Source organism: Danio aesculapii, chromosome 24 (assembly GCF_903798145.1).
Source record: "Danio aesculapii chromosome 24, fDanAes4.1, whole genome shotgun sequence".
NCBI classification, from domain to species: Eukaryota; Metazoa; Chordata; class Actinopteri; order Cypriniformes; family Danionidae; genus Danio; species Danio aesculapii.
The window spans coordinates 13340405-13367134 of record NC_079458.1 but is presented as its reverse complement, the minus strand read 5'-3'; the positions used below and the strand labels follow the sequence as shown (position 1 = coordinate 13367134).

At 34.7% G+C, this 26730-nt stretch overlaps 2 protein-coding genes across 3 annotated transcripts in view; one reads left to right on the top strand and one right to left on the bottom strand.

The window, feature by feature from the left end:
• The window catches only part of prkag2a (protein kinase, AMP-activated, gamma 2 non-catalytic subunit a), a 124914-nt gene extending 117946 nt beyond the window's left edge, over positions 1–6968 (bottom strand). Inside the window, exon 1 of one of the 2 annotated variants that reach the window (XR_008835975.1) lies at positions 6644–6968. Coding sequence is in view for 1 of the 2 variants with exons in the window: in XM_056450918.1 (XP_056306893.1) it covers positions 6644–6727 (84 nt within the window). In the remaining variant the exon portion in view is untranslated. The remainder of the gene's footprint in view (positions 1–6643) is intronic. The other variant, XM_056450918.1, reaches the window with a different exon arrangement.
• A 3174-nt stretch (positions 6969–10142) lies between these two features.
• Positions 10143–26383, top strand: sh3glb1a (SH3-domain GRB2-like endophilin B1a). Its single transcript, XM_056450921.1, has 9 exons — positions 10143–10533; positions 11333–11474; positions 11737–11865; positions 12042–12175; positions 13271–13363; positions 20782–20871; positions 20952–21052; positions 22709–22931; positions 26068–26383. Exons 1-9 carry the CDS (start codon positions 10471–10473, stop codon positions 26173–26175), a joined length of 1083 nt encoding a protein of 360 aa, XP_056306896.1. The 5' UTR covers positions 10143–10470; the 3' UTR covers positions 26176–26383.
• The last annotated feature ends 347 nt before the right edge of the window (positions 26384–26730 follow it).

The window sequence follows — 26730 nt, the reverse complement described above, 5'->3', positions numbered from 1 at the left end:
AAGTTATGCTAGACTAACTCCAACCCCTAAGTATTCCGTGGAATTGCAGATAACTAGCATTCAGTTATAACTAGCATATATAGTGTTACACCATAGCTACCAAGTTCCTATGTTTTTAGACATATATAGATAAAAAATTGCTTTAAGTAAAAGTTTTATAACAAGAGGATCATGGAAGACAAATAAATGTTTAACTATTTACTGCATTTTAAATCATGAAAATATAGATTTTTGTCATGCATGACAGTGAAAATGCAACGTCACATCAACTACTAGGGCTGCACAACAATAGAAAAATATGCACTATTGTTATTGAATATTGTGATAACGATTATATATATTTTTTTCAGTTTTTATTAGCTATGGCTTTACATCCTTTATTTATATTAATGATATTAAAACAAACTGTGTCAAGAATTATTAAAAACTGTGTCACGGTGCAAACATTTAAAAGACTATGAATGAGTAAAAACCTCAGCAGATATTCTGAATCTGATTGGCTGTTGTTATTGTCCTCTTTCGTCTTGAAACCCGTCATTAGTATTTATTTTCAGCTCTGGGTTCACTTTTCGACCACTTCAGTCTTCAGCCAATAGCAGAACAGCACTAACTGGGTAGGTGGGGATAAAGATAGTAGGGCTCCAGGTGATTGGTCAAATTTAGATAAACAACTAATGCATAAAACGAATGCAATTCATTACACATGTCTGCGATATGGATATTGCATTTACTATTATCGCGATAACAATAATTTTGCAATATATATTGTGCAGCCCTATAAAGAACCCATAGACCATTTTAACTGTAGTCTATTGTTATTTTTTATTTACCATACATCCCAATGTACAAACCAAATCAAAATCCAAAAACACAGATCTGAGTCCGTTTCCTGATCAGAAAGAAGGACCACAGCCAAATTAGAAAAGCCATCTGTCCTGTAGACGGGGAGCTCATGGCACCCCGCCTCCACATCCTTGGAGCCCAATACCCGATTACAAACCCATATTTGAAGTCTAGAGATCAGGACACAATATTACCTCTGCATACGAGCACTGGAGAGTGATCGAAATAAATAACAACCCCCCTTTTCACAGAGTTACAGCTGTAGCCCTCGTGTTTTAGGATGCGAGCCTTCGGAAAAATCCCATTCGATGAACATTCTTCAGAGAGCAAGGACAGTCATAGCTTGCTGACATGATATAGCACCTCCCTCAGTTACATGGAGGTCAGTGGGGGAGGTTTTGGGCAGTGTGTGTTTATAACTAAATAAACTTAAATGCAGGAACGTTACAAGCTGGCAGCTCCGTCTGTTTGTCTATGGATAAACAGAGAAAGAATACAGCCAGGTAATGATCGAGGCAGAGATTCAGACTTTTAGGGTCTGCAAATTATTTGAATACATGACAAAAGTCTGCGAAAAAGCAACAGATATTTTCAAGGCAATGTGACTGTTGGCATAAGTCGCAAATGACAGAATTTAACAGCATATAAGAGTCTAGGAAAGCTCATATATACAAAACGCCAGGATGAGACTCTTTCTTTTATGCTTGAGCCAACATCGATTGTGTGAATGTCAATTTAAAGCAATAGTTCACCCTAAAAATGAAGAATTCCTCACCAATTATTCACACTTTTAATCTTTTGTGAATTTCTTTCTCCATTTTAACACAAAACAAGATATTCTAAAGCAGGTGTGTCTAAACTCAGTCCTGGTAGACCGGTGTCCTGCAGATTTTAGCTCCAACTTACCTCAACACACCTGCAAGGATGTTTCTAGAAAGCCTAGTAAGAGCTTGATTAGCTATCCCAGGTGTGTTTGATTGGGGTTGGACCTAAACTTTACAGTACACCAGCCCTCCAGGACCAAGTTTGGACACCCTTGTTCTAAAGAATGTTGGCATCCAAGGTTGGAATAAAAAATACTAGGGAAGCCAATGGCTGTTTTCTGCATTCTTTAGTATTTCTTCCCTTGTATTTCTTCAACAGAAGAGAGACACTCATACTATTTTGCATCAAGCATCAAGGGTTAGTAAATGATGACAAAGTTTTCTTTTTCTTTTTTGGTCGAACTATTACATTTACGTTTAGTCATTTAGCAGAAGCGACTTACAATTGAGGAGGCATTCAACAGCGATTCAACAAGAAGAGGTAATACACACAAGAAGTGCTAGCTAGACAAAGTATTTTGTTTGTGCTCAGAGAAATTAGTGCTAGAGTGTTAGAATTTATATTTTTTGAGAAAGAGAGAGAGAGAGAGAAAGAGAGAGAGGCAGGGAGTGTTTTTATAGGTGGTTTGTCTAGCCCACTCACCTGTGTGAAGCATACTTCATAAATGCACAGTGTTTTGTCGGTTAATGTGTCAGTAGCTATGTTTCCATCCACCTATTTTTATGCACATTTTCGATACGCACATAAAAATTGGTTGATGGAAACAGCAAGATGTGCATACATTTTGAGAATGGGCATAGAATCATATGCACATAACTGAGTAGCATACATTTATTATTCAATAAGAAAAGATACACACAACTACAATGGAAACACTTTAACTGAACAAATGTCAGTATGCGCGTTAAAAAAGGTCATGTGATTTTGTTATAACAGATCATGTGATGATAAAAATGTGTGTGAATGGACAAACCAGCAGGATATTCCAGTTTTGTGCATAAATTTAATTCACATTTTTGGATGGAAACATAGCTAGTGAGAAGAGTAAGTGTATTTTCTACAGGTGGTTTGTAGGCCCACTCACCTGTGTGAGGCACACTCAGAATTTATAGTATTTTTGTGTAGTGAGATGGGGCAAAAGAGAGGCCTCTTGGTTTTATTCTATTTCCCTGCTGAACAATCCAGCTTAAACCAGCCTAGGCTGGTTGCCTGGTTTTAGCTGGTTGACCAGCCTGTTTTTAGAGGGGTTTTAGCCACTTCCAGGCTGGTTTCCAGCCTTTTCCAGCCTTCTGTTAGCTGGTCAAGCTGGAAAATGATCAGCAAAATCCAGCTAAAACCAGCTTGACCAGCCTGGTTTAAGATGGACATAGTTGGTTTTGGCTGGGCTCCCAACCTGGCTAGGCTGGTCAAGCTGGTTTTAGCTGGTCATTTTCCAGCCTTACCAGCTAAGACCAGGCTGGAAATGGCTGGAAACCAGCCTGGAAATTTCCAAAACCCCTCTAAAACCAGGCTGGTCGACCATCTAAAACCATCCAACCAGCCTATGACAAGTTCAGAAAACAGGAAGTTCAGATCAGTGTGTTTTGGCGGTCTACAAGGGTCAAAAGACACTGCAAACGATCATCATAACACAGACCCCAAATTGCAGAGGACATCAAAAATGTGGGAAACCTTGTGATAAAGTAGTGAAGTTTAGCATACTAAAAAGACTAACAGCAAAGTTTAAGTTATAAATGAAACAACTTTAACAAAGATAATATATCTGAAATATTATACAAAATATGATATACAATTATATGAGAATGTTTTATATTATAAATATATAGCTCAGAACGCCCAAAACACAATAGTGCTACATGTTAGCGCATTGCCCATAAGGCTATCAGCGCTGACATGTATAAATATTTTTAAAAGCTATCTAATTTTTAAATACATATGTTGACATGGTAATTCATAATGTGTATAAGTGTTAAACATGCTAACAATATTCCAAACATGCTTGCATGCTTGCAAACTTAGCATCTCATTTTTGCTATAAACACAACAGCAACCATGCAAAGACATTACAAACATGTTAGCAACAACATTTTTTGCTACCTGGTAGCTAGTAGTAACAGGGTAATTCATGCTAGCAACATGCTGAACATGTAAGAAATGTTATGCTAGCAAAAACAGTTACTACACTAAAGTTATGCCACTGAAAAAACTAAACAGGATTAAACAGCCTCTACTTCAAAAAGCAATCACAAATGTTTTTGTGTCTACTTTTATATTAATTCAGAAAGGACAGGGAAATCACTGAACCTATTGCTTATGTACAAAAAAAATGTGTGTCGGTTCATCTGGGCTAATTAATTACATCCCGAAAGTATGTGGAATAGTATCAATGCTGCCTTTGTGACCTTCAGTCCAGTAATTTATTTACTAACATTTATTAAGAGCAGTAAATGTGGTTAAACGTACTCTAATAGTTCACCAATTTGAACTTGAAAGGCCATAAATGACAAATGTCAACATGACAGAGCTAATACTAGACATTTTATGAGTGATATTAATCCTCAATATAAGATTCATACAGTAAATCAATAAATCAGTTCAAAAATCCGCCACAGCAATAGACGTTTATCAGATTCTCAGAAAGTTTCGTCACGGCTCAAGATTGTTTACGTTATAAAAGATGTCTGCTCCAGCATATTTCACATATACCTGCTATAATGTCAGGAAACTGCCAAAAATACCACAACGCAACACATTATGTCCACTGCAGCAGTGACAGGAACAATATTCCCTGATGAATATTGTTTATGTATTCACAAGATTACTCAGTAATGACAGTGGTCTGATAATGACACTAAACAGATAATTAGCAGGTGATTTACTGGAAGAAACCAAGACTGACTGAAGCAAAACACTGATTATGGAGCAGGGATTTCATTTTTATCTAATAATTGTATGTACTTCTTAGGTCATCCCATTATTTTATTCACAAAGGAGTAATCTGGAAGCCTGGAACTGTGTATTATTTCACATCTGTCACTCTCTCTGTTTTAGTTCATGGAAAGTCTTTGTGTTTCCATAAACATTTGATTAAGGAAACCACACATTAAGTGATAGTCATCTGTGGTTCTTTAAGCCATTAGATTAAATATGATGACTCCATGTTTAACTCAGCCAGGCGTGGCCAATTGAAATATGGTCCACACCTGGTCAAAAGATATTCTCTGTTATTTATGTGAGCTGGTGGTTGATTTGAATATTATGAGCAGGCTGTTTAGGACAGATAACAAGTGCTGGCACTGCAGAAGCCAACACCTGTACATCTGTATAAACTGCTACTAATCTTTTATGTATATATATTACCACTATATATTTTATATAAATAAAAAACTGCATCTTAAAATTAAATATTTTATAACCAACATAGGCTCATTCTGAAAACATAGCCCTATATACAATTCTGGAGATCGCGACTTATGTAGCCAGAGGAACGTATGGCTGCATTTTGTCTTTAAAAGTAATGTTACAGGGCGGTATGACGCCGTTCCTTTTCGCGCTTACCAGCTGACTGTTTACCTCTATATGGACAGCTTTCTGGCTGTTATCAGTTTGTCCAGTGGCTTGTCATGTACATTTGAGAATTTGAGATATAGAGCGGATTTAACCGTGGCAACAGGGTTCGAATTCGATGAAGAACAGTTCCAGTAAGACAAAAACAAAAGCCAAAAAATAAAATAAAAAAGTAAATAACAGGGTGAGAGTGTGGTAAAATCTGAAAACGTGGTAAAAAATCAGGCTACGGCGAGGGAGGACTTTTTTCTCTGAATTGCTTTTCAAAACACTGTCGGTGGGGTTTAGGGAAGGTGGTGGAAAGGGGGATCGGTCGGTCAGTAAGTCAGTCAGTCGACAGCGGCCTCTGGTGGATTTGTGAAAACAAAAACTGCAAAAAACCTAGCTCCTGGGGTGTATTTGGGGCTCTCCAAACATTTATATAAGGGTACGTGATCAGAATAAGCCTGGGTTATTCATAAAACAAAATGTATTTTACATACAAGATGCTTATTATAAACATGCTGCATATTTCACATTTACCATATATAAATATACATATATATATATATATATATATATATATATATATATATATATATATATATATGTGTGTGTGTGTGTTTGTGTGTGTGTGTGTGTGCGTGTGTGTGTGTGTGTGTGTGAGAGAGAGAGTGAGATATTTACTAGAGAAAAAAACTATCCTTTTAGCGGCACAATACATCAAAGCCTTTCACAGAGAGAGAGAGAGAGAGAGAGAGAGAGAGGAGACCAATAAAAATATCAGTGATGTGATCAGTAATTTAGATTATTATAAACGAATCATTGTAAATATACTGATTAATATTGTTTTTATTACTGTTTTATCCTAAAATGTTGATTGTTAAATGTATAGTTTATTCTGATCTATTATATATATATATATATATATATATATATATATATATATATATATATATATATATATATATATATATATATATATATGAGAATAATAATATACATAGAAGAATATATGATATATTGAATAATAACATGCCATTTGCTGTCTCAGAGACCATAGTTAGTGAGAAAAATAGCAATAATGAAATATTGAATAACAAGGAATACTGTCAAAATAAAAAAATAATGTTTTTATGCTTATTTCCATGGGGGTTTTGCACAAAAGTAGTTATATAAATAAAGAAAGGTATATAGCATTTTATCTATAAATACCCTATATTAAGGAAACAAAAATATTTTTGACTGCATGAAACCACCTTTTAAAATAAAGATCAAATAATTTTACAGGTCATTTCACAATGTCATTTCGAAACCATTGCGAAACTAATGTTTTTTTTTCCTTCCTGTTTTTTTTTTATCAGTTAAAATCCAACTTTGTCTTTGGATCTGTGAAAGAAGTCGACAAATATGTGGGAGATGAACTTACAGGCATGTTTATCCGAAGCGATATCCTTTTTCTTGTATTTTTCTTCTCATCTTTCTTCTTAGAATCCATTGCAGTGCTGCCCATTTCCCAAAATAATGGTTTTGTTCTTTGGCAGAGGCTTATTTAACGCTGGAAACCAGAATAAAACCCATCGCTCCAGTATATGAGAGCAACAGAAAAATAATCGGTTACTTAAATTAATAGTATATTTCTAGATTCCTCAGGCATTTCCTTCGGTCTCATGAAGAAAAAAAAAACACGTGCGCCCTCGGAGAAAACAAACTTGCATGCGCGGATCAGCAGAGATGAAGGGAATGAGATGCTCTCTGCTGCTGTGCGTGTGTGGAGCATCAGTGCGCGCGCGCGTGTGCGTGTGTGTGGAGCATGAGGAAAAACCGCGCCGCATCCAGCTGTCAGTCAAGTGACGTTATGTTCATAGGCGGGGCTAGAATGCACGTTCAGTTACTACGGTTACAAGTGATGATACTGCAGTATAAAGAAACAGTCTATGTTTATGTGTATTTCGTGTGAGAATTATATATTCAACGTTCATTCATTTTCCTTCGGCTTAGTCCCTTATTATTCAGGGGTCGCCACGACGGAATGAACCGCCAACTTATCCAGCATATGTTTTACATAGCGGATGCCCTTCCAGCTGCAACCCGTAACTGGGAAACCTGGAGGAAACCCACACGAACATGTAGAGAAAATGCAAACTCCACAGACAGAAATGCCTACTGACACAGCCAGGACTCAAACCAGTGACCTTCTTGCTTTAAGGCGACAGTGTTAACCACTGAGCCACCGTGTTTTGCTTATATTCAACATATCCAGAAAAAATATATATTAATAATGGACTAATAATGATAATAATGGGGAACTGTATAGAACAAGCTACTAATGTTAGAAAATATTTATGAAACTTGTTTCAACCAACATATATTTAATTAATATATGAATATTTAATTCATATATGGTTTAGGCTAATTATTGTAATGTTATATATTTTTAATATGACGTGACAAACGCATGTGACAATATTAAAAGACAAAAATGCCTGTTTTTTTTTACTGTAGGTATATCATTAAAAACAGAATCTGTAGATTCTTTTACTGTAGGTATACAATTAAAACACAGAAAATGTCCACTTAGTACACCCTTAAAATATAATATAAATAAAAAATGTTAAACTTTATGAAATTTTATATAAAAAAAACTTATTTTAATAGAAAATGTTTTGTGTTTTTACAGTAGTTATACTGTCAAAAAAACATATTTTCTTAGTTTTTTTTTTTTTTATGTGGACACACTGCAAATTAACGGAAGTTTTCTGTTTTTAATTTACAGTAAAAAGTCTGTGTTATGAGCTGCCGGTAGTTCATTTTCAGTTTTTTTACAGAACTTTTAGTGCGCATAATGGCCTGAATTAAAATATGAGTGACTCTGCCCAATTTATCTATTTTTATCCCTGTAAATATTAGTTTAATCAAAGTTCTGAAACACTGATTTTGACAGCATGCGTTGTGTTTATTATTAAACTTATTTTATGTCAGTTATACATTATTTATTATACATGCATAAATAAATTCAATGTGCTTTTTTATTTAAAGCATGCTTAAATGAAACCCCTCCTTGATTTCTTTATTTTAAAAGTCTTATTTTCAGCAGGCAGATGTATAAACATGTATAAACTACGCTACATCAGTGTCATCTAGTGATAAGTGTTAGATGAAAATATGCATTTCACTGATTTCAGGGGATAATATGCATTAAAATTCATTATTCAATATTCATTAAAAAAAGACATTCAGTTGGCCAATATTTTATTTAAATATTAGAATTTTAAATATTAGATTTAGCGTATGTGTGTGAATGAGACTGTATGGGTGTTTCCCAGTGATGGGTTGCAGCTGGAAGGGCATCCGCTGCGTAAAACATATGCTGAATAAGTTGGCAGTTCATTCCGCTTAGGCAACTCTGGATTAATAAAGGGATTAAGCCGAAAAGAAAATGAATGAATGAATATTAGATCCAACTTTGTCACCACATGTAATGAATAAGAATGAGTAAGAGCTGTTCATGATACAGACTTACAAAACATATTGAGAAAAGACAGCTAATTACAATTTTAATGTAATAATTTGAACTATACAATGTTTCATAATCATACTTTTGATTGAATGTTTCATTTTCTTTTTTGTTTTAAACATAAGTCCTACACAATGGACTTTTATTTTAGTGGAAAACTGCAAGGACACATATATATTGTGAAGAAATCGTCCAGTTGAGTTGGCCTACAAATGAAATAAATTCATATAAATATATATATATATATATATATATATATATATATATATATATATATATATATATATATATATATATATATATATATATATACATATACAGTGCTCAGCATATACAAGTACACCCCCACAAATCTTTCATTTAAACTCATATTTTCTATAGGATGCTTTACAATATTATATTTGTGCATGTACATTAGTTACATTAGTTTAGTCTGTACTGAAGCCAAATCTGGAGTTAATCTAACAGAATAACTTACAACAATGGTTCAAAAATTAGTAGCCTAAATGTACATGTTAGGGAAAAATATTAAGTACAATTTTCAAAAATAGCTAAATTCAACCCTACAGAAAAAAAACAGCTTAAACCATCCTAGGCTTGTTGGCTGGTTTTAGCTGGTTGACCAGCTGGGTTTTAGAGGGGTTTCCACCACTTCCAGCCTGCTCTTAGCTGGTCAGGCTGGAAAATGACCAGTTAAAACCAGCTTGACCGGCCTGGTTTAAGCTGGACATAGCTGGTTTTGGATGGGCTCCCAACCTGGCTAGGCTGGTCAAGCTGGTTTTAGCTGGTCATCTCCCAGCCTGACTAGCTAAGACCAGGCTGGAAATGGTGAAAACCCCTCTAAAACCCAGCTGGTCGACCAGCTAAAACCAGCCAACGAGCCTAGGCTGGTTTAAGCTGTTTCTTTCATTAGGGAAGAGAGACAATAAAATAAAATAAAAAATTTGCAATATTTTACATGAATTTAAATGTATTATCTTTTAATTTCTAAAGATGTTCAGTGACTAAAATATTATTTTATTAAATCTGTTTAACAAATCTCTTTTGTTTAAATGCCCCAATATTACCCATATTCACTAAGAAATGGATAAAAATATTGGCTTTCAAAATGGTGTGTTCTCAATTATGCTGAGCACTGTGTGTGTATATATATATATGTATTACAACAACAAATAGCGCTTTCATGGGGTCTTTAACAATGCTTACACTGCCCTCTTGTGTTCAACACTTTTTGGCCAGTAGAGTTCGCTATACACTCATTTACATAAATATACACAAATACTGATTAAAGTGTAACTAGCGTGAAAACTGAAGAGTTCGGCTGCATGACAGCCTCACATGAAAACTTCCCAGTCTCAATCAAGGTACAAACCAGAATCAACAAGCCTGATTCATTATGGGCCTTAACACACAACATCCCGGATTCCTGTGCAACACGACAGAATATATTTCCGAAAACACTTAAGTTGAATTGCTGAAGGTGTTTTTTGTTTACACACACACAACTGGACCCATACGGTGATACCGGACGCTTCTCGCGGCCCAGGTCCGGTTCTGGGCCCTCGAGTAATCAGATCTGTGGGTGGTTCTTCCTCTTCTCAGCCGGCTGTTGCTTCTGTCATACTTTAACAAAAACACGGACGCTGTAATAAAGGATCAAATTTGATGCCATCAAATTTATTTGCACCATCTTGACGCGCAAACTTTTTAATTAATAGTTTTATACTGTACAGATAAAGATGGATTTTAACGTGAAGAGATTTGCAGCGGACGCTGGTACTTTATTCAGTCGGGCGGTGCAAGTAAGTGACCTATATTCGCTGTACAAATGCTTGCAGTGTTAAAATAAGTTTTATTTAAACAAACTGACCATAAAAACGGGCATTTTCTGATGTAAATGCGATTTAGGATATATTTCTCGCAGCATTTGTGTCTTTCTCGCTCACGGCCTTTCTTTCTCCTCCGAGCTGAAAATCTGTTTTGCTCATTAACTTTTCATTAAACTGTCTGGTTTCTCAAATGTAAGCGCAAAAGCGAATTTTAAAGGGCATTAGACGCATATTCTTTGTAATATGGCCGAAGCACATATATAAATTTCACTTTTCAGATTAAGTTTGTGAAGCTAACGCTAACGGGCTAAAGCAGAGTTTAATCCGACAGAGCTCAGCATATTTACACACTAAGGCCGTGTTCTAAAACCTACTAAGCTGTCTAAGTAGACACCATTTGTAGCCACAACATAAAGATGGACATATTTGCTGTTAATAAGAATATTCACGTGTCTGTTTACTAGGATTTGAGACACAAAACAAATTGTGTTTGTCTGGTCTCTAGTGGCTGCCTGCCTGCCTGTGTGCTATTGAAGTAAAATTTTGAGATAACATTAATGATTGAACACTTCCTTTCATTACACATTGTCGAGAATACTTTGACATATTACTACATTTATTTCAATATACATAGCTATATCTTACTATTTTATATAAATAAAAAATGGTCACTTTTGTTTGTATTCACCTTGGTTTTCAGATATTTGTGGCCGTAATATGGCCAAAGATTTGCTCCCCACAGTTATAAAATGTCTGTTGTCTTCACAAACAGTTCACAGAAGAAAAATTCGGCCAGGCAGAGAAGACAGAACTGGACGCACATTTGGAGACTCTCCTCACTAGAGCTGAATGCACTAAACACTGGACAGAGAAGATTTTGAAGCAAACAGAAGTGCTACTGCAACCAAACCCAAGTAAGCTTAGCTGGACATCTGAATAGTCATGACAACTTTCTGTACTATTCCAATGGAAGTATTATTTTATTGGAAGGTTTAACTTTCTAGCAAAACCGTTATTTACTTAGTGTTCAAATCACACATACGTATCAGAAATTCTGTACAGAGCCCCGCTGTGGTATCGGATATAGCCAATGAAACACTGAATATGCAAATCACAATATAGAGCAGCTAATATTTCACATAAGTTTGTAATAGTGTTGTTAATATTTGCATTTAGATGCCAGAATAGAAGAATTATTGTATGAGAAACTCGACAAGAAGGCCCCAACACGGATGAACAACCATGAGCTTATGGGTCAGTCTATGATCGACTCTGGGAATGAATTTGGGCCAGGAACAGCCTATGGTAAGCATAGTGCCCTACATACCCGTAGTAGTGCATTGTCATGTGACAGTGCTCCATTTCTCCTAAATTCCTACCAAAGTGTAAGCAGACTGTATAGTCTTAAAGTTTTGCTGAAATATTTACTCTGCTGATCAATTCATCTTGATTATACTGATTTGGTCCATTTCTGTCCACAGGAAATGCTCTGATAAAGTGTGGCGAGACAGAAAAGCAGATCGGAGGAGCGGAACGAGAGTTCATTCAGAGCTCTGCCATTAATTTCCTTACGCCTTTCCGCAACTTTCTAGAAGGAGATTTCAAGACTATATTGGTGAGATCAGGCAGTCACAAGAATTGGCGAAGTCTTGATTTTTGTAATTCACTTTTTGGGGGTTTACCTAAAACTGCTCTCAGAAGATTACAGTACATTAAAAATTCCGCTGCACGAGCTTTGACACACACATTATCACGCCACCATATTACTCCTGTAATTCAACAATTACACTGGCTTCCTATTAAGTCACGGATTGAATTTAAGACCTTGATTTTAACCATTAAAGCAGTGCATGGGCTAGCACCAGGTTACATTTGTTACCTGGTGACTCTTGCCACTTACCTTGCATTAGCCACGCTGTAAACTCAAGACCATGGGTGGTAGGGCCTTCTCATACAGTGCGCCTAAGCTGTGGAATGCACTACCCATCAGCATTGGGAATGCCGCTTCTCTGGACTGTTTTAAAAAACGTCTTAAGACTCACCTTTTTAGCATTACTTTTAACTTTAACATTTTGTTAACTTATAGTTCATATTCTTATTGTTTTTTTTCTGCATCTATTTTGTTGTTGTGCTGTTTCTGTTATTGTTGGTTTTTTGCCTTGTATTATTAGTATTTTCATTTGTAGCGCTTTGAGTCTAAGGAAAGCGCATTACAAATATAATGTATTATTATTTTTTTTTATTATTATTATTAAGTTGCTTTTTCAAACACCACGGTTCATGCGATGTGAATGTAAAAGGTGTTCATTTTGGATCATTTTTTTTTTTCGTTTATTTCAGACACTGATAGACACAGACATGCTGATGGAAAGAATTACACAGCTTTGACATCTTGTAATCTACCACAAACTTAAAGAAAAACATAAAAACTGAGAAATGTTCTGCCTAAGTCGTGTTTGTGATGGAACTTTGGGGTTTTGTGTGATAAATGTGATATATTGATCACAATTTAAAATCTATAAATTTAATTATTTCTATTACAAGTAAAAATAATTATAATAATAAAAACTTTTTGGAATCTAAACAATTCTAAACAAGAAAAAGCTGTTTGCCAGTGTTGAGGTATATATATAAGTTGTATGTATGTAAGATATATTTTGATAAGGTCAGTTTTTAATAATAGAAATTCATTACGCCTGCTTCTTTACAGAAAGAGCGCAAACTGCTTCAGAACAAACGACTGGACCTTGATGCAGCAAAGACCAAGCTAAAGAAAGCAAAAATGGCTGACGCCAGAGCTGTGGTGAGTTACAATTGTATTTTTCCCTTAAGAATGACACAATGTCACTAGATTCCCATTTACAAATATAAGCTACAACCTAGACCATGTGTTTTCAAACTGGGGGCCACAAGGGAGTGCTATGGGTCTGGATAAAAGCATAAAATATTCATATAAATGTAAAACAATTATATATAAAAAGATACTAAAATAAATAAATACATATTTTATTGATGTAAAAAAGTAACGTGATAGTTTTAAATAAATACAGGGTGTCCGCGGATACTTAAAGTCTTGCATGTCATAGTATAATATTTTAAATATTATTATACTTAATAATATACATAAATCCGCGTTTACAAAACAAAATTACAAAAAAACCTTAAAGTTTTCAGCATGCCTTACCAGAACAAAATCAAGCAAAATCAGAAGGTATGTATTTATTCACCTTATTCTTCGCATACGAGCGGGCGCAGCCATTTGAATCGTTTTGGCTCGTGACTTCCGGTCTCATTTACTTCCATTCATTTTTAGACATTAAAAACAGCTCGTTATGCTGCTTGATGTTGCAAACTGATATTTTCTTTATATATTATTATAATATTATTTTATTATAATATAATATTATATTATTATAATATATAATTATATTATTATTGTCTGTATACTCATGCAAACGCTTGTTTGTAGTGCAGGTATTTTGACTGTTTTCTGCTGTTTATTATTCCTAGTCTTTTCTCCCATAGGCAACTGAATCTGAAGTTCTAAAACACTCTCAAAAACAAGAACACTTCTGCATTGAAGAAAAAGGTCAATAAAGCAATAATACAAAACTTTACATATTAAATATTGTTATTTAATTTAATAATAGGCATAAGTTATTGGACATTAGGAAATTATGCTAGCTGTAGGGCTGTGCTATTAATCGAAATCGAATCGCAATTTGAAAAGTTGCGATTTGTTAATCGCAAGAGGCTGCGATATGAAATCATTCTGCACAATCACAATTGCACAACTGAACTATGCAAAACGCCCACAATAAAAAAAAAAAAGAAACAAACAGGAAAGCGCAGACAAGTGGGATAATGGTGTCTGCTGCTTTAGAAGCCTTAATTGACGAATTAATATCAAAGTAAAACAGCATTGGTAATATGGGAATATTTTGGTTTCAAAGTCACAGACATCGAACAAAAACGGCTAATTTTTAAGAGTTGTCGCAGAATTGTTGCCACGACTTACAGATTATTGAGCTGAAGCTTGACTACAGAATTAAATCACAATATCTGTCAAAAAAATTGCAATTAGATATTTTCCTCAAATCGCACAGCCCTAGTTAGCATTATTAATGCAGTTTGGTGGAATGATGTAGGTTTATTATTATTATTATTATTATTATTATTATTATTATTATTATTAAAAGTGTTTTGAGGTTTTTTTACACTTAAATTTCATTTGATATGGTATTAAAAGGTCTTAAGGTCTTAAATATAACTCTTAGAAACTTGCAGATACCCTGTAAATATTATTTAAGAGATAAATGAACTGAGGCCGAAACAGTGGCTCAGTGGGTAGCACTGTCAGCTCACAGCAAAAAGGTCGCTGGTTCGAACCCCAGCTGAGTCAGTTGAAATTTTGGGTAAAGTTTTGTGTAAAGTTTGCATGTTCTGCCCGTGTTGGGGTGAGTTTCCTCCAGGCGCTCTGAAGTCCAAAGGCATGCGCTTTAGGTGAATTGAATTAGCTAAATTGGCCGTAGTGTTTGTGTATGGATGTTTCCCAGTGCTGGGTTGCAGCTGGATAGGGCATCCGCTGCGTAAAATGTATGCTGGATGAGTTGCCGGTTCATTGTGCTGTGGCGGCACCTAATTAATAAAGGGACAGCCGAAAAGAAAATGAATGAATGAGTAAATGAACTAGTAAATGAATGAATTATTAAATTATGAACCTATTTCTTTTGAATAGGAAAATTAGTGATGTATAATATAATCTTTTACAACATAAATTGAGACTTTATAAAATGAACCATATTTTTTACATTGTGGGATGTTGCACAAGCATGATCATTTATATGGGTCTGTGCCAACAACAAAAAAACTCTTAGCAAGCATATTAATTAAAGATGACACTTGCCATCTTTTTTTAAATCCATCTCTCTACTGTCTCTTGTTTTTGTGCTGACACACGACAGCCTCTCAGATCTACCCCTCCACCAGGAGACGTTGGCTATGTTGCCAATGTCTCCTTCATGGTGAATTTTCTCCATGTGAAGTGGCTAAAGGTTGGTTTGTGTGTCTTTCACCCCAGTGCCAAGTTCCACTCTTCTTCTGTAAAAGAGCCACCTTTAAGATATGCTAGTTCCTCTTTAAGCTGTTGATTAAGCTCTTTTGTCCCGGATATTAGCAGCGCGTGTGTTCCCAGGTTCCTTTTTTTGTTGTGCATATAGAGTTCGGAAAGAGGATATCCACGTTTGCTCAACATCGTGATGACATTTCAAAACTGATCTGCGCACTTGCTCACAGTTTCACAAGAGAAGTAAAGAAGTGCTTCAAGATTGTCTCCTCATGACTAGCACTCAACCTACACACACACAACAGCACATGTTTGTTTTTGTGAATTGTGAGGACAATCCATAGGCGTAATGGTTTTGAAACTGTATTTTCTATCGGCCCGTAAAACTAACCCCTTTTACTTTATCAAAAAATACAAGTTTCTGTATTGATAAGCTTTTTTAAGTCCTCATATGTTTTTGTGAATTGTGAGGACATTCCATGGGCATAATGCTTTTTATAATGTATTTTCTATCATCTTATACCTAACCTTTTTTACTTTCTCAAGAAAATTATTTTGTATTTATAAGCATTTTTAAGTTGACGTAGGTTTTGGGAATTGTGAGGACATTTCATGGGCATAATAGTTTTATAATGTATTTTCTATCGTCTTATACCTAATCTTTTTCACATTCTCCAAAAAATGATTCTGTATTTATAAGCCTTTTTAGGTCCTCATAAGTTTTTGTGAATTGTGAGGACATTTCATGGGCAAAATAGTTTTTATACTGTATTTTCTATCGACTTGTACCTAACTTTTTTACGTTGTCAAAAAAAATGTATTCTGTATTTATAAGCCTTCATAAGTCATTCTCCTTGTAATAACTATAACTAATAATTAAACATTTTAGTCCTTATATGTCACACAAACGCACACAGCACCCAAACAAACAGATGCCCTCTTCCAAAACAGGAAGTGTGTAGTTTGCTTCGATACCCTGTGAAGTGAGCGAGCAATTCTTAGTCAATTGCTGCAGATAGTATGTTTCCTACAACTATTTTGTTGCTAACCACGTTGTAAAAAAAATGCAAAAATCAGCAATTTTCAATATTTTGTGATTCATGTTTGTTTGTTTGTTTTTTTTTTGTTTTGTTTTTTCATTTAATTATAGTTTTGAATTGCATTATATGACCTTGATCTTTCCTCCAAAAACTTTTGATATTGAAAAGTTTGAAAAATGTTTATTGACATTTTAATAGTTTGATATATTGTCAGTATTGGTATTGTAAATTAACTGTCAGTACTCTTTCTGTTAATTTAAGGACTTCTTTCTATACGTGTTATTCCTTATACAATATATTGTTTCAAAGTACTAAAACGTCAATAAAAGTCACTTTGTTAAATTGCAGAGTTGAATTTTTAACATCAACTGTCAACAGAGCAGAGATCATGGCAGGGTTTCCACACGTCTTGTAAATACTTGAATTTCAGGGATATAGATTCAAGGCCTGGAAAGTATTCAAACATTATTTATTGAAAGTGCGTGAATTAAATTTTAAATTTTATTAGTTTTTGATGATATTTCAACAATTGTCATGCTGCTGAAAAAAAGGAAAAAAAATTATGAATTCTTAATTTAAAAATCGTACATTTTGAATCTTGTTCATGAGCTATGACAAATAATGCGCTTTTTTCATAAACCGCATTTGAATAGTTTTTAATTCAACAAATTTGATTGAAGTTCATTGAACATGACTGTTTAAAACGGTTTAAATTTTTGAAAATGACATTCAAAACATTACCAGAACTCTGACATTTTATGTAAATGTTATGTAATTTAAATGTTAAGTACATTGAGCACTTTCATGGTGCTATATAAGCTGGCAGAGTGAATTAAAAACGTTGCTTGATTTGAAATTAATGGTGCTTTAAAAAGTCCTTGAATCTGCTGTTTATGATAGAGTGAGATAGGGCTGCACAAAATATCGTTTCAGCATCAATATCGTATTGTGATCATTCACAATAGTCCCATCGCAGAGTATGCAATGTTGAGTGAGACTATGAATTATATTATAAGTTAGCATTTTCGTGTGTTGTTGAGGCCTGTGACTGTTACAAGCATTCACGGAGAAGAAATTGTAGCATTTGTAACTTTAATAATAAGTAATGTTATTGAAATATTTTTATTATTCAATTACTTTACCTGATTACTGTTAGATTCAGAAAACGTTAAAACATTATTTTAATTGTATCTTTTTAAAACTGTACTGATCTATGCTTTTTATTGGTTTATATTTTATTCAGATGCACTTCTCTATAGAATCATCCCAGTCAATCTAAAATAATAAATTCTTTCTGAATAGAGATAATCAAGTCATCTGGTGAAATGGCATTCATATCAAAATATATATCGCAGAATCACAAAATATCACAATGTTAGATTTTTCCAAAATCATGCAGCCCTAGTGTGGGAACCCTGTCAAGGTCCCTTAATACAATTCATTTCTGTATTCATCTTTTTTACAGTGTAGTTTTTGACAATACCACATTTTATTTATTATTACTATGATTAAACTGTGTCATTTGATCAATTTAATGGAAGTCAAAAGTCTAAACTACTCTGAAAAAAGGACACTTGTTGTTGATGTTTTGTATTTGTGCTTTTTGTTTTCGTCACAATAACAGTATCATCTATGGTATTTTGACAGAAACTTGAGTTAGCATGTTAAGTTCTCCCCTTGTTAGCTGCTACCGTTGTGGCTTTATTCCAGTGTTTCTAAACCACGTTCCTGGAGGACCACCAACACTGCCATTCGCGAGTCTTTCATCTAGAAATCTTAGGTCTTTGGATAATTATGCATTCAGAAGTTAATGTCCAAACATCTTGATATAAGTTCACATTGTTGTTGCAGATGAAATATAACATGGAAAACATGATTTAAATATGTTCCAGTTGGCTAGATATTAATTAACAGTCATTCAAACATCTTTACTGAAGCCTCTCTACTTGACGGTTGGTCTCGCGTGTCCACCATGTTTGTAGTTTATTTAAACTTTTTATCCGAGTTTATAGTTCTAATTGAATTTACATCCAACGCACAATCTATGAAAGGTATCCGAGTATGGATGGTTCTACACTTCAAATTTTTACTGGAAATAGTAAACATCCAGGAAACTTTGGCATACTCTTTTCATCATACTATGGTTTGGGACATACTAATTCTATTTTGGAATTTTATTTAGGACGAATAGTGTATGAATTGGGACACAGCACTGGAAAATGTGCAGAGCTGATGGTCCTCCAGGAACATGGTTGAGAAACACTGCTGTAGTCTATGTGAATGTTTTAGTTGTGAAGCTAAGCTTCTATTGTTGCTGTTTTAAAATGCTGTGCAGATGTGGGCAGAGGAAGTGACAACGGTAAGGAGAATCTTCTGCTTTTTTTGGATCATCTGTAAATATTGGTGCTAATATGAAAACTGCTGTCTATGGAGTTATGGATTTCTATCTAAAGCAATGAACCAGAGACCATAGCCTTAACTGTTTCCAACATTTTGTTTAGGTATGTCAGTGCGTAAGCAAAATGTGTATTCACTTCCTAATCTCAGCAGAAACAGTGTAACATCCATGTATTTAAAAATCATATTAATGTGATTCATTTTGAGATTCTGCATTTCACATCACATACTAAGGAAGTACCCATATTTAGTCACAGGGTTAGAGATCCAACTTCTCCAAGAAGGTTTTACCAATTATACAGAGCTTCCTTAATACCGAGTAGTTGGTTTTAAAAATATCTCTTGCAGACTTTGGGGCATTTGTTTTCTCGATACATATCATCATTAAGATTTGTATAAAAATGCAGTGGCGTTGTTATAATTTTTTCTCCAGTTTCCAATTGTTTTGTTTCCCTGTGTTTTCCTTTGTTTTGTGTTCAATGGGAGTCTTTATAAGTGCAGTCATCTTCACCTGAATTATATATTTTTATAATTATTTACTCACATTCAAGTGTTTCTAGACTTTTATGATTTTTTCTTTTCTTGAACACAAAACAAGATATTCTGAAGAATGTTGGACACCAGCAGCCATCTACATCCATAATCAACCCAGGCTCATTCTGAAAACGTACCCCTGTATACATTTCTGCAGAGCGCAAAATACGTCCCAGGAGGTATAGTTTTATTTGCAGAGTTTTATTTGCAGTACCAGAGGCTGCTGGTATGCTTTTTTGAGATGTCAAATTTGTTTCGCTAGTGCCATTCACACCTGCTCTTTTTATGTAAATCCATCAGAGGCCACTGTTGACTGACTGACTGACTGACTGAGTGATCTCCTCCTCCTTCCCCAAACCCAACCAGTAGTGTTTTCAAAAGCACTGAATGACTAGAGCTCACCTACTTCCCAAAATGATCCAATAGAGTTTTCAAAAGCAATGAATGACTAGAGCTCACCTACTTCCCAAAAAGATCCAACAGTGTTTTCAAAAGCAATCCAGAAAAAGAAAGGCCCCTTGATTTTATATATATATATATATATATATATATATATATATATATATATATATATATATATATATATATATATATATATATATATAATTATTATTATTAATCATAATAATAATAATAATAATAATATTACTATTTGTATTTATTTATTTTTTACCACATTTTCAGATTTTGCCACATTTTCACCATGTTACTTGTTTATTTTGTTCTTTGGCTTTTGCTTTTGTCTTACCTGCTTTATGGAACCGTTCTTTGCCGGACTCGAACCCTGTCATCATGGTCAACTTCTCTCTGCATCTCAAGTTGCAGATAAGCTGTCAGCTCGTAAGCGCGAAAAGGAACGACGTTATACCACCCTGTAGCGTTCGTTTTTAAGACGAAATGCAGCCGTCCATACTTCTGGCTACATAATTCGCGATCTCCAGAATGTATATAGGGGTATGTTTTTAGAATGAGCCCGTGTTGTCCTTGGTAAGCCCCCAAAAAACATTGAAACCAATGGCTGTTTTTTCCAACATTCTTCAGCTAATCATCTTTGGGTTCAACAGAAGAGGAAAAACTCAAAATGGTCTGGAACAAGTGGAGGATGAGTAAATAATATAATATCCCTTTAAGGTAAACTATCCCTTTTAAGCTTCAACTTTAAACATGTCTGACTCTTTCTTTCAGGCCGAGCAGGATCTGAAGATGACGCAGAGTGAGTTCGACAGACAGGCGGAGATCACCAGGCTTCTTCTGGAAGGAATCAGCAGTACACATGTGAGTGTCTACCAGTCCAGATTTACTGCACAATCCCAGTGTCTGACCTACAACAAGCCTGATCTCTCTTTCTGTCCCAGGCGCATCATCTCCGCTGCCTTAATGACTTTGTGGAGGCTCAGATGACATATTACGCTCAGTGTTACCAGTACATGGTCGACCTCCAAAAGCAGTTGGGAAAGTAAGACTTTGTTTTATGGAGTAAGGCTGCTCAATATTGAAAAAATCTGACATTGCAATATCTTGTTTTGCCGCAATAAACAGTTGAAGTCAGAATTATTAGCCACCCTTTTAATTTTTTTTTCTTTTAAAAATATTTCCCAAATGATGTTTAACTGAGAGAAAATTTTCACAGTATGTCTGATAATATTTTTTCTTCTGGAGAAAGTCTTATTTGTTTTATTTTGGCTAGAATAAAAGCAGTTTTAAATTTTTTTAAACCCATTTTAAGGTCAAAATTATTAGCCCCTTTAAGCTATATATTTTTTCGGTAGTCTACAGAACAAACCATCATTATACAATAACTTGCCTAATTACCCTAACCTGCCTAGTTAACTTAATTATCATAGTTAAGCCTTTAAATGCCACTTTAAGCTGTATAAAAGTATCTTGAAAAAGAACTATAATAAAATATTATTTACTGTCATCATGGCAAAGATAAAATAAATCAGTTATTAGAAATGAGTTATTAAAACTATTGTAATTAGAAATGTGTTGAAAATATTTTCTCTCCGTTAAACAGAAATTGCAAAATGAATATAGTGTCACTAAATGATTGATATGGCTTTATTTGGAAAGATTTCATGAATTTAGTCTGACTGAGTGATCAAGTATTTTTCTTTGCAATGCGTCTGCATAAAATGTAATCAATTACAAGCATATATAAGTACGACAGAGCAAAAGTGAAATAAACAGTGCTTTGTGGTTTTCTGGCAAGTCTAACTGTATTCAAGTACAAAAATTAATCAATCAAACTCAAAATAACATGATCATCAGTGTATAAATAATGTTATACAATAATATAAAAATCATATTTAATATCTAATTCTTTGATGTGATTATTGCAGATACACACATTGCGATATTGATGCTTATACGAAATATTGTTCAGCCCTATTATGGAGTAAGATTATAAACCGGTTAAGCATAACCCAATCGTCAGTAAAATTTTTGCCTTCATGCAAATGTAAAAGCATTGAAACCTGATTTCCTGCATCCAAATGTTTTGCAGTTTCCTCTATTTTTTGTGTGTGAAAATAGTGTAATAAAATAAATAAATGTAATATCTATTACACCGCTAATATATCTGTTATCGGTTTTCCAACATAAATAATTATCACTCGTCTGTTTCACCCAAAATGTCTATATTGGCATATCTCTACTTGTTGTTATTATTTATTTTTACTTTGTAGATGTTCTACTTTCTACATTATTGCACACTACATGAAATGTTTTTATTATATTAAGTAGCCTTAATTACTGTGTACTGTGTATTAAGTGAATAATTTGATAGTATGCACATGCATTGTCAATACTTTACATTGTAAAATTGCTTGTAATTACATCAATAATATCTATAATTACCTTTATAACTGTTTTGTTGACCCATCCCTTATACCTTAATTCATCCTTAAAAACACCATACCCATATTCCACCTCAATAGCATCATCAGTGCTGTGCAATTCCATATGAACACTAAGTATATTGTTCTTATTTTTTTGATGGAAGTACCTACTGTTGTAGCTAAGGCCACTTAATATAAAGTGGTACTGAAAAAATGCAAAACTGGTGCACTTTAACTCACCTTCTCATTCACCTTCTCATTCTCTCATGCAGCTTTCCTTCAGCTTTCACTTCCAACAACAACCAGTCGACAGCCAGCGGTGGAGCCAGTGTTTCTGTACCCATCCTGCCACTATCGACTCCTCTTCCTTCCACCACAAGCAACACGTCCTCAGGTTTCACCGAAATGCAGAACTTCAGCGGGAGCCGTAAAGCGCGGGTGCTGTACGATTACGACGCCGCCGGTAGCAATGAACTCTCCTTATTGGCCGATGAGGTTCGTGACCCATTAATTCCTATTAACAACATTAACCAATCATATCTGCCTCTTTACTACTAGTTATAGCATAAAGATAACTGTACATCAAAAGGTATGCAGAAATAGTATGGCTTACCGAAATCATTTTCATGTAATCGATCAATCAGTGTTTCAGCAATGGAAGGACATCTAGAAAACAAGGACATATAAAAAGCAATAAGCCCCAAGAAGCTGTGGTTCACAGTGAATTTATAACAGTTTCAAAGGGTTTATTGCTTTTATAAAACAGTTATTCCATAAACATAACAAGATGTCACAAAATAAAACAAAAGCAGTTTACTCATTCAATTCAAGTTTATTTGTATGGTGCTTTTAACAATAATTATTGTTTCAAAGCAGCTTTACTTTATTGGATTACAATCAAAATCAAAGATTAAAGTTAAGGTTATTAGTTACCATAACTTTTATTAGTTACTAATAATTTTAACTCATAACTCATCTTAACTAATAACTAATATTTTTTAACAGTTAAAGTCATTATATATAAACATGGTTAACCTGCAGTTATATAGTATATAGGTGTTGTCTATATATACATTATTTACTGATTACTAATAGAAAAATAGTTACCAAGCAACAGTCAAGTGTATCTTTATGGAGTAATTTCAAAGACCCTTTAAGGCAAGTCATTTCACTCAGCGACCATCTTTGAAACACTCCTTGGGCTTTCAATTGCAGCTCTTATCTCTTTGAATGGGGAAACATCAAATTCTTCCAAAAAACTTTGCCAAGCTTGTGTTTAAATTTCATATTTGAAATCAACGATGAAATTTGAGAACAACTGGCTAAATTTAGTTTCTAAACATTCAATCATGACATTAAAAAATATATAATAATTTTCTGGTTGGCAGCACGGTGGCACAGTGGGTAGCACAAACACCTTACAGCAAGAAGGTCGCTGGTTCGAGCCCTGGCTGGGTCAGTTGGCATTTCTGTGTGGAGTTTGCATGTTCTCCCTGTGTTTCCTCCGGATGCTCTGGTTTCGCCCAGTGTGAACGAGAGTGTATGACTGTTTCCCAGTGATGGGTTGCAGCTGGAAGGGCATCAGCTGCATAAAACAAATGCTGGATAAGTTGGCGGTTCATTCCGCTGTGGCGACCCCAGATTAATAAAAGCACTAAGCCGAAAAGAAAATGAATGAATTAATGAATTTTCAGGTTGCCCAAGCTAATGTGCATAACACCAACCTTCTTAATAACTTTCTGTAGGACGCACTCAGTCGTCATCCTGTCAATCAAACTATATTACTACCATAAGAATCAATAACATTACTGTGTCTGCAGGGGTCTTAAAATGTGTTACATTTCAAAAACAAGATTTTAAGCCTTAAAAAGTCTTAAATTCACAGACCTATTCTGTTGTAGGTCTTAAACCATTTTAAACAGGTCGTAATTTTTTTCATTTATCAAAGTAAAATTATCGGCCGAACACTCAACCAATCACCAACAATCCATCTAACTAATTCATATATATATATAATTTTTTTTTTTTTTTTTTTTATTATTATTGAAAAGAGATTATTTCACAACCGCTGGAAATCAGGAAAAGAAAATGACAATATATCCCTTTACATCTTCCATTTACACAAACACTATTTACAGAAGTGTGAGTGGACATAATATTTATAAATAGGCATGAAACTTAAGGTTTTATAAGAAAAAAAAGTGTATACAACTAGTTTTCTTGTTTTGACGCATTAAAATCTGTGATTAAGAAATAACTACATGTGTTTTTTTTCAATTCCATTGGACCAACTGGGCCATTTATGATCATTTATGAATGTCAAAAGTTGGGATCTGTTCAGCAAAATATTTCACTGCGTGTCACTGCATCCCAAACGACTAAAAATAATACAAAATGATATAACTAAAGCAATCTTCACTGTGCTGAGTGAGAGCGCTTCATCGCATCATCGAAGATGTAAGCCTGCTCAGGTTCGGTTGGTAGAAAATGCAATGTGAGAGTCTTAAATTTGACTTGATAAAACTTGCAGAAACCCTGAACATATACAACATAGTCCACTGTAAAATGCCACATCCTTTTTTTTTGCTTTTCGTCTGATGTAATTTCTGACTTATTACTGATAGCAAATCTCCTCCTAAAATGGCAGTGATCTGTCTCTCTGTTTACAAGTTTGTGGGCATTTAAGGGGTTTCCATCATTTGCATTTAAACGGCAGAGATGGGAATTAATTCAAAATAATGATGTCAGATTTGAAAGATACAAGCGTTTGTTGAGGCTCCAGCACTTTTGATGACCCCAGAAGATTCATAGCAATGAAGCTGCAGAAACTGTCCTAACAACCCACGTCTGAACCAAGACCCTCCCCCAGACAATAGTCACTTTATATCGATCAATGATCGGCTCTTTTTCTAGAAGCTTTCTTTCCTACAGTGGCCATATTATCTTTAGAATTCATCGCTATTCAGAACTATACATGTGACATGTCTAGTGTATTCGATATGCTGTGTCCCAATTCTCATAATAGTTTGTGCTAATTCTCATACTATTAGTATGTCCCAAACCATAAGAAGAGTATGCCAAAGGTTCCAAGATGGTGTACAATTTCTGGTTGAAGTTTGAAGTGTTGAACCGTCCATACTCTAACCACTAATATTGACCACGATACATTGCATGTCGGATGTGAATTTGATTAGAACTACAAACTCGGGTAAAAAGTGTAAACAAACTACAAACATGGCTGCACACACGCGAGACCAACCGTCAAGTAGAGTGGCTTTGGTAAAGTTGTTCAAATGACTTTTAATTCATGTCTAGCCGACAGGAAAATATTAGGTCATTAAATATGAAAGAAATGTGGATGATGTGTCGAGATGATTGACAAGGGGTGTAACAAGCAACATAACGTCCATTGATGAGGAAGTAGTGTGTCCCGAAGATTGCATACTTTTGTTACACATTTCACAAGTACATACTTTTATAACATGGTATGCGAATTGGGACGCAGCGATTGTCTTTGGTAGTTTATAACAGCTTTCAACACGGCTCAACCAATAAGATCCAGAACTATGCATTTAAATAAAATATATAAATATATTAAAATACTCTTTTAAACTATGCTCTTTTCTTTCAGGTGATCATGGTGAGCAGCGTTCCAGGCATGGACTCTGATTGGCTGATGGGGGAACGTGGGAGTCAGAAGGGAAAAGTGCCTATTACCTATTTGGAGCTGTTAAATTAAGAGGAATTGAGAGTTGTTGGAACCAAAACGGAGAGGTATGGTGTAATCCAGCTGTGCTGCGTAACATATGCAACGTTTGACGTCTTGTTGCTGCTCATATGCAACAGTTTTTCATCGGACGTGACGTCTTAAAGTCCCAGTTTGGTAAGAGGTTCTAACTCGAGGGCTGTTTACATTAATTATTGCAGAATATTTAAAAACAAACAAAAACTTTTGATGTGATTACCGCCAACATGCCTCCATATTAATATACAAAACTACAAAAGTGACTTATTTGAGTATCTACATGCGTTTACAAGAATAAAGTATTAAGACTGATTGCCATTTTATGGATTTTAAAAGTGGATTCCTTGTACATGAACTCATTTTAGCATCTCTAGAAGGTTTTATAAGATCATGTAGAGGTCAAAATATGCCATAATTTATTTTCAGGGTTATTCTGCTCCGGTGTAGCTGACATTTGTTGTTATCTGATGCAGTTTACATTTCTCCTTCTTGCATTTGAGCACACAGAAAATAGAAAATGCTTGATTTGCACGCAGATGGCCTTTTTTG

What these genes read in the sequence shown, in the direction of transcription:
- sh3glb1a (XM_056450921.1), top strand. Translation starts at nt 10,471, where the DNA reads ATGGATTTTAACGTGAAGAGATTTGCAGCGGACGCTGGTACTTTATTC. An exon ending in GCTACTGCAACCAAACCCAA is followed by an intron (nt 11,475 to 11,736) that starts GTAAGCTTAGCT and finishes ATTTGCATTTAG; the next exon opens with ATGCCAGAATAGAAGAATTA. An exon ending in TGGGCCAGGAACAGCCTATG is followed by an intron (nt 11,866 to 12,041) that starts GTAAGCATAGTG and finishes TTCTGTCCACAG; the next exon opens with GAAATGCTCTGATAAAGTGT.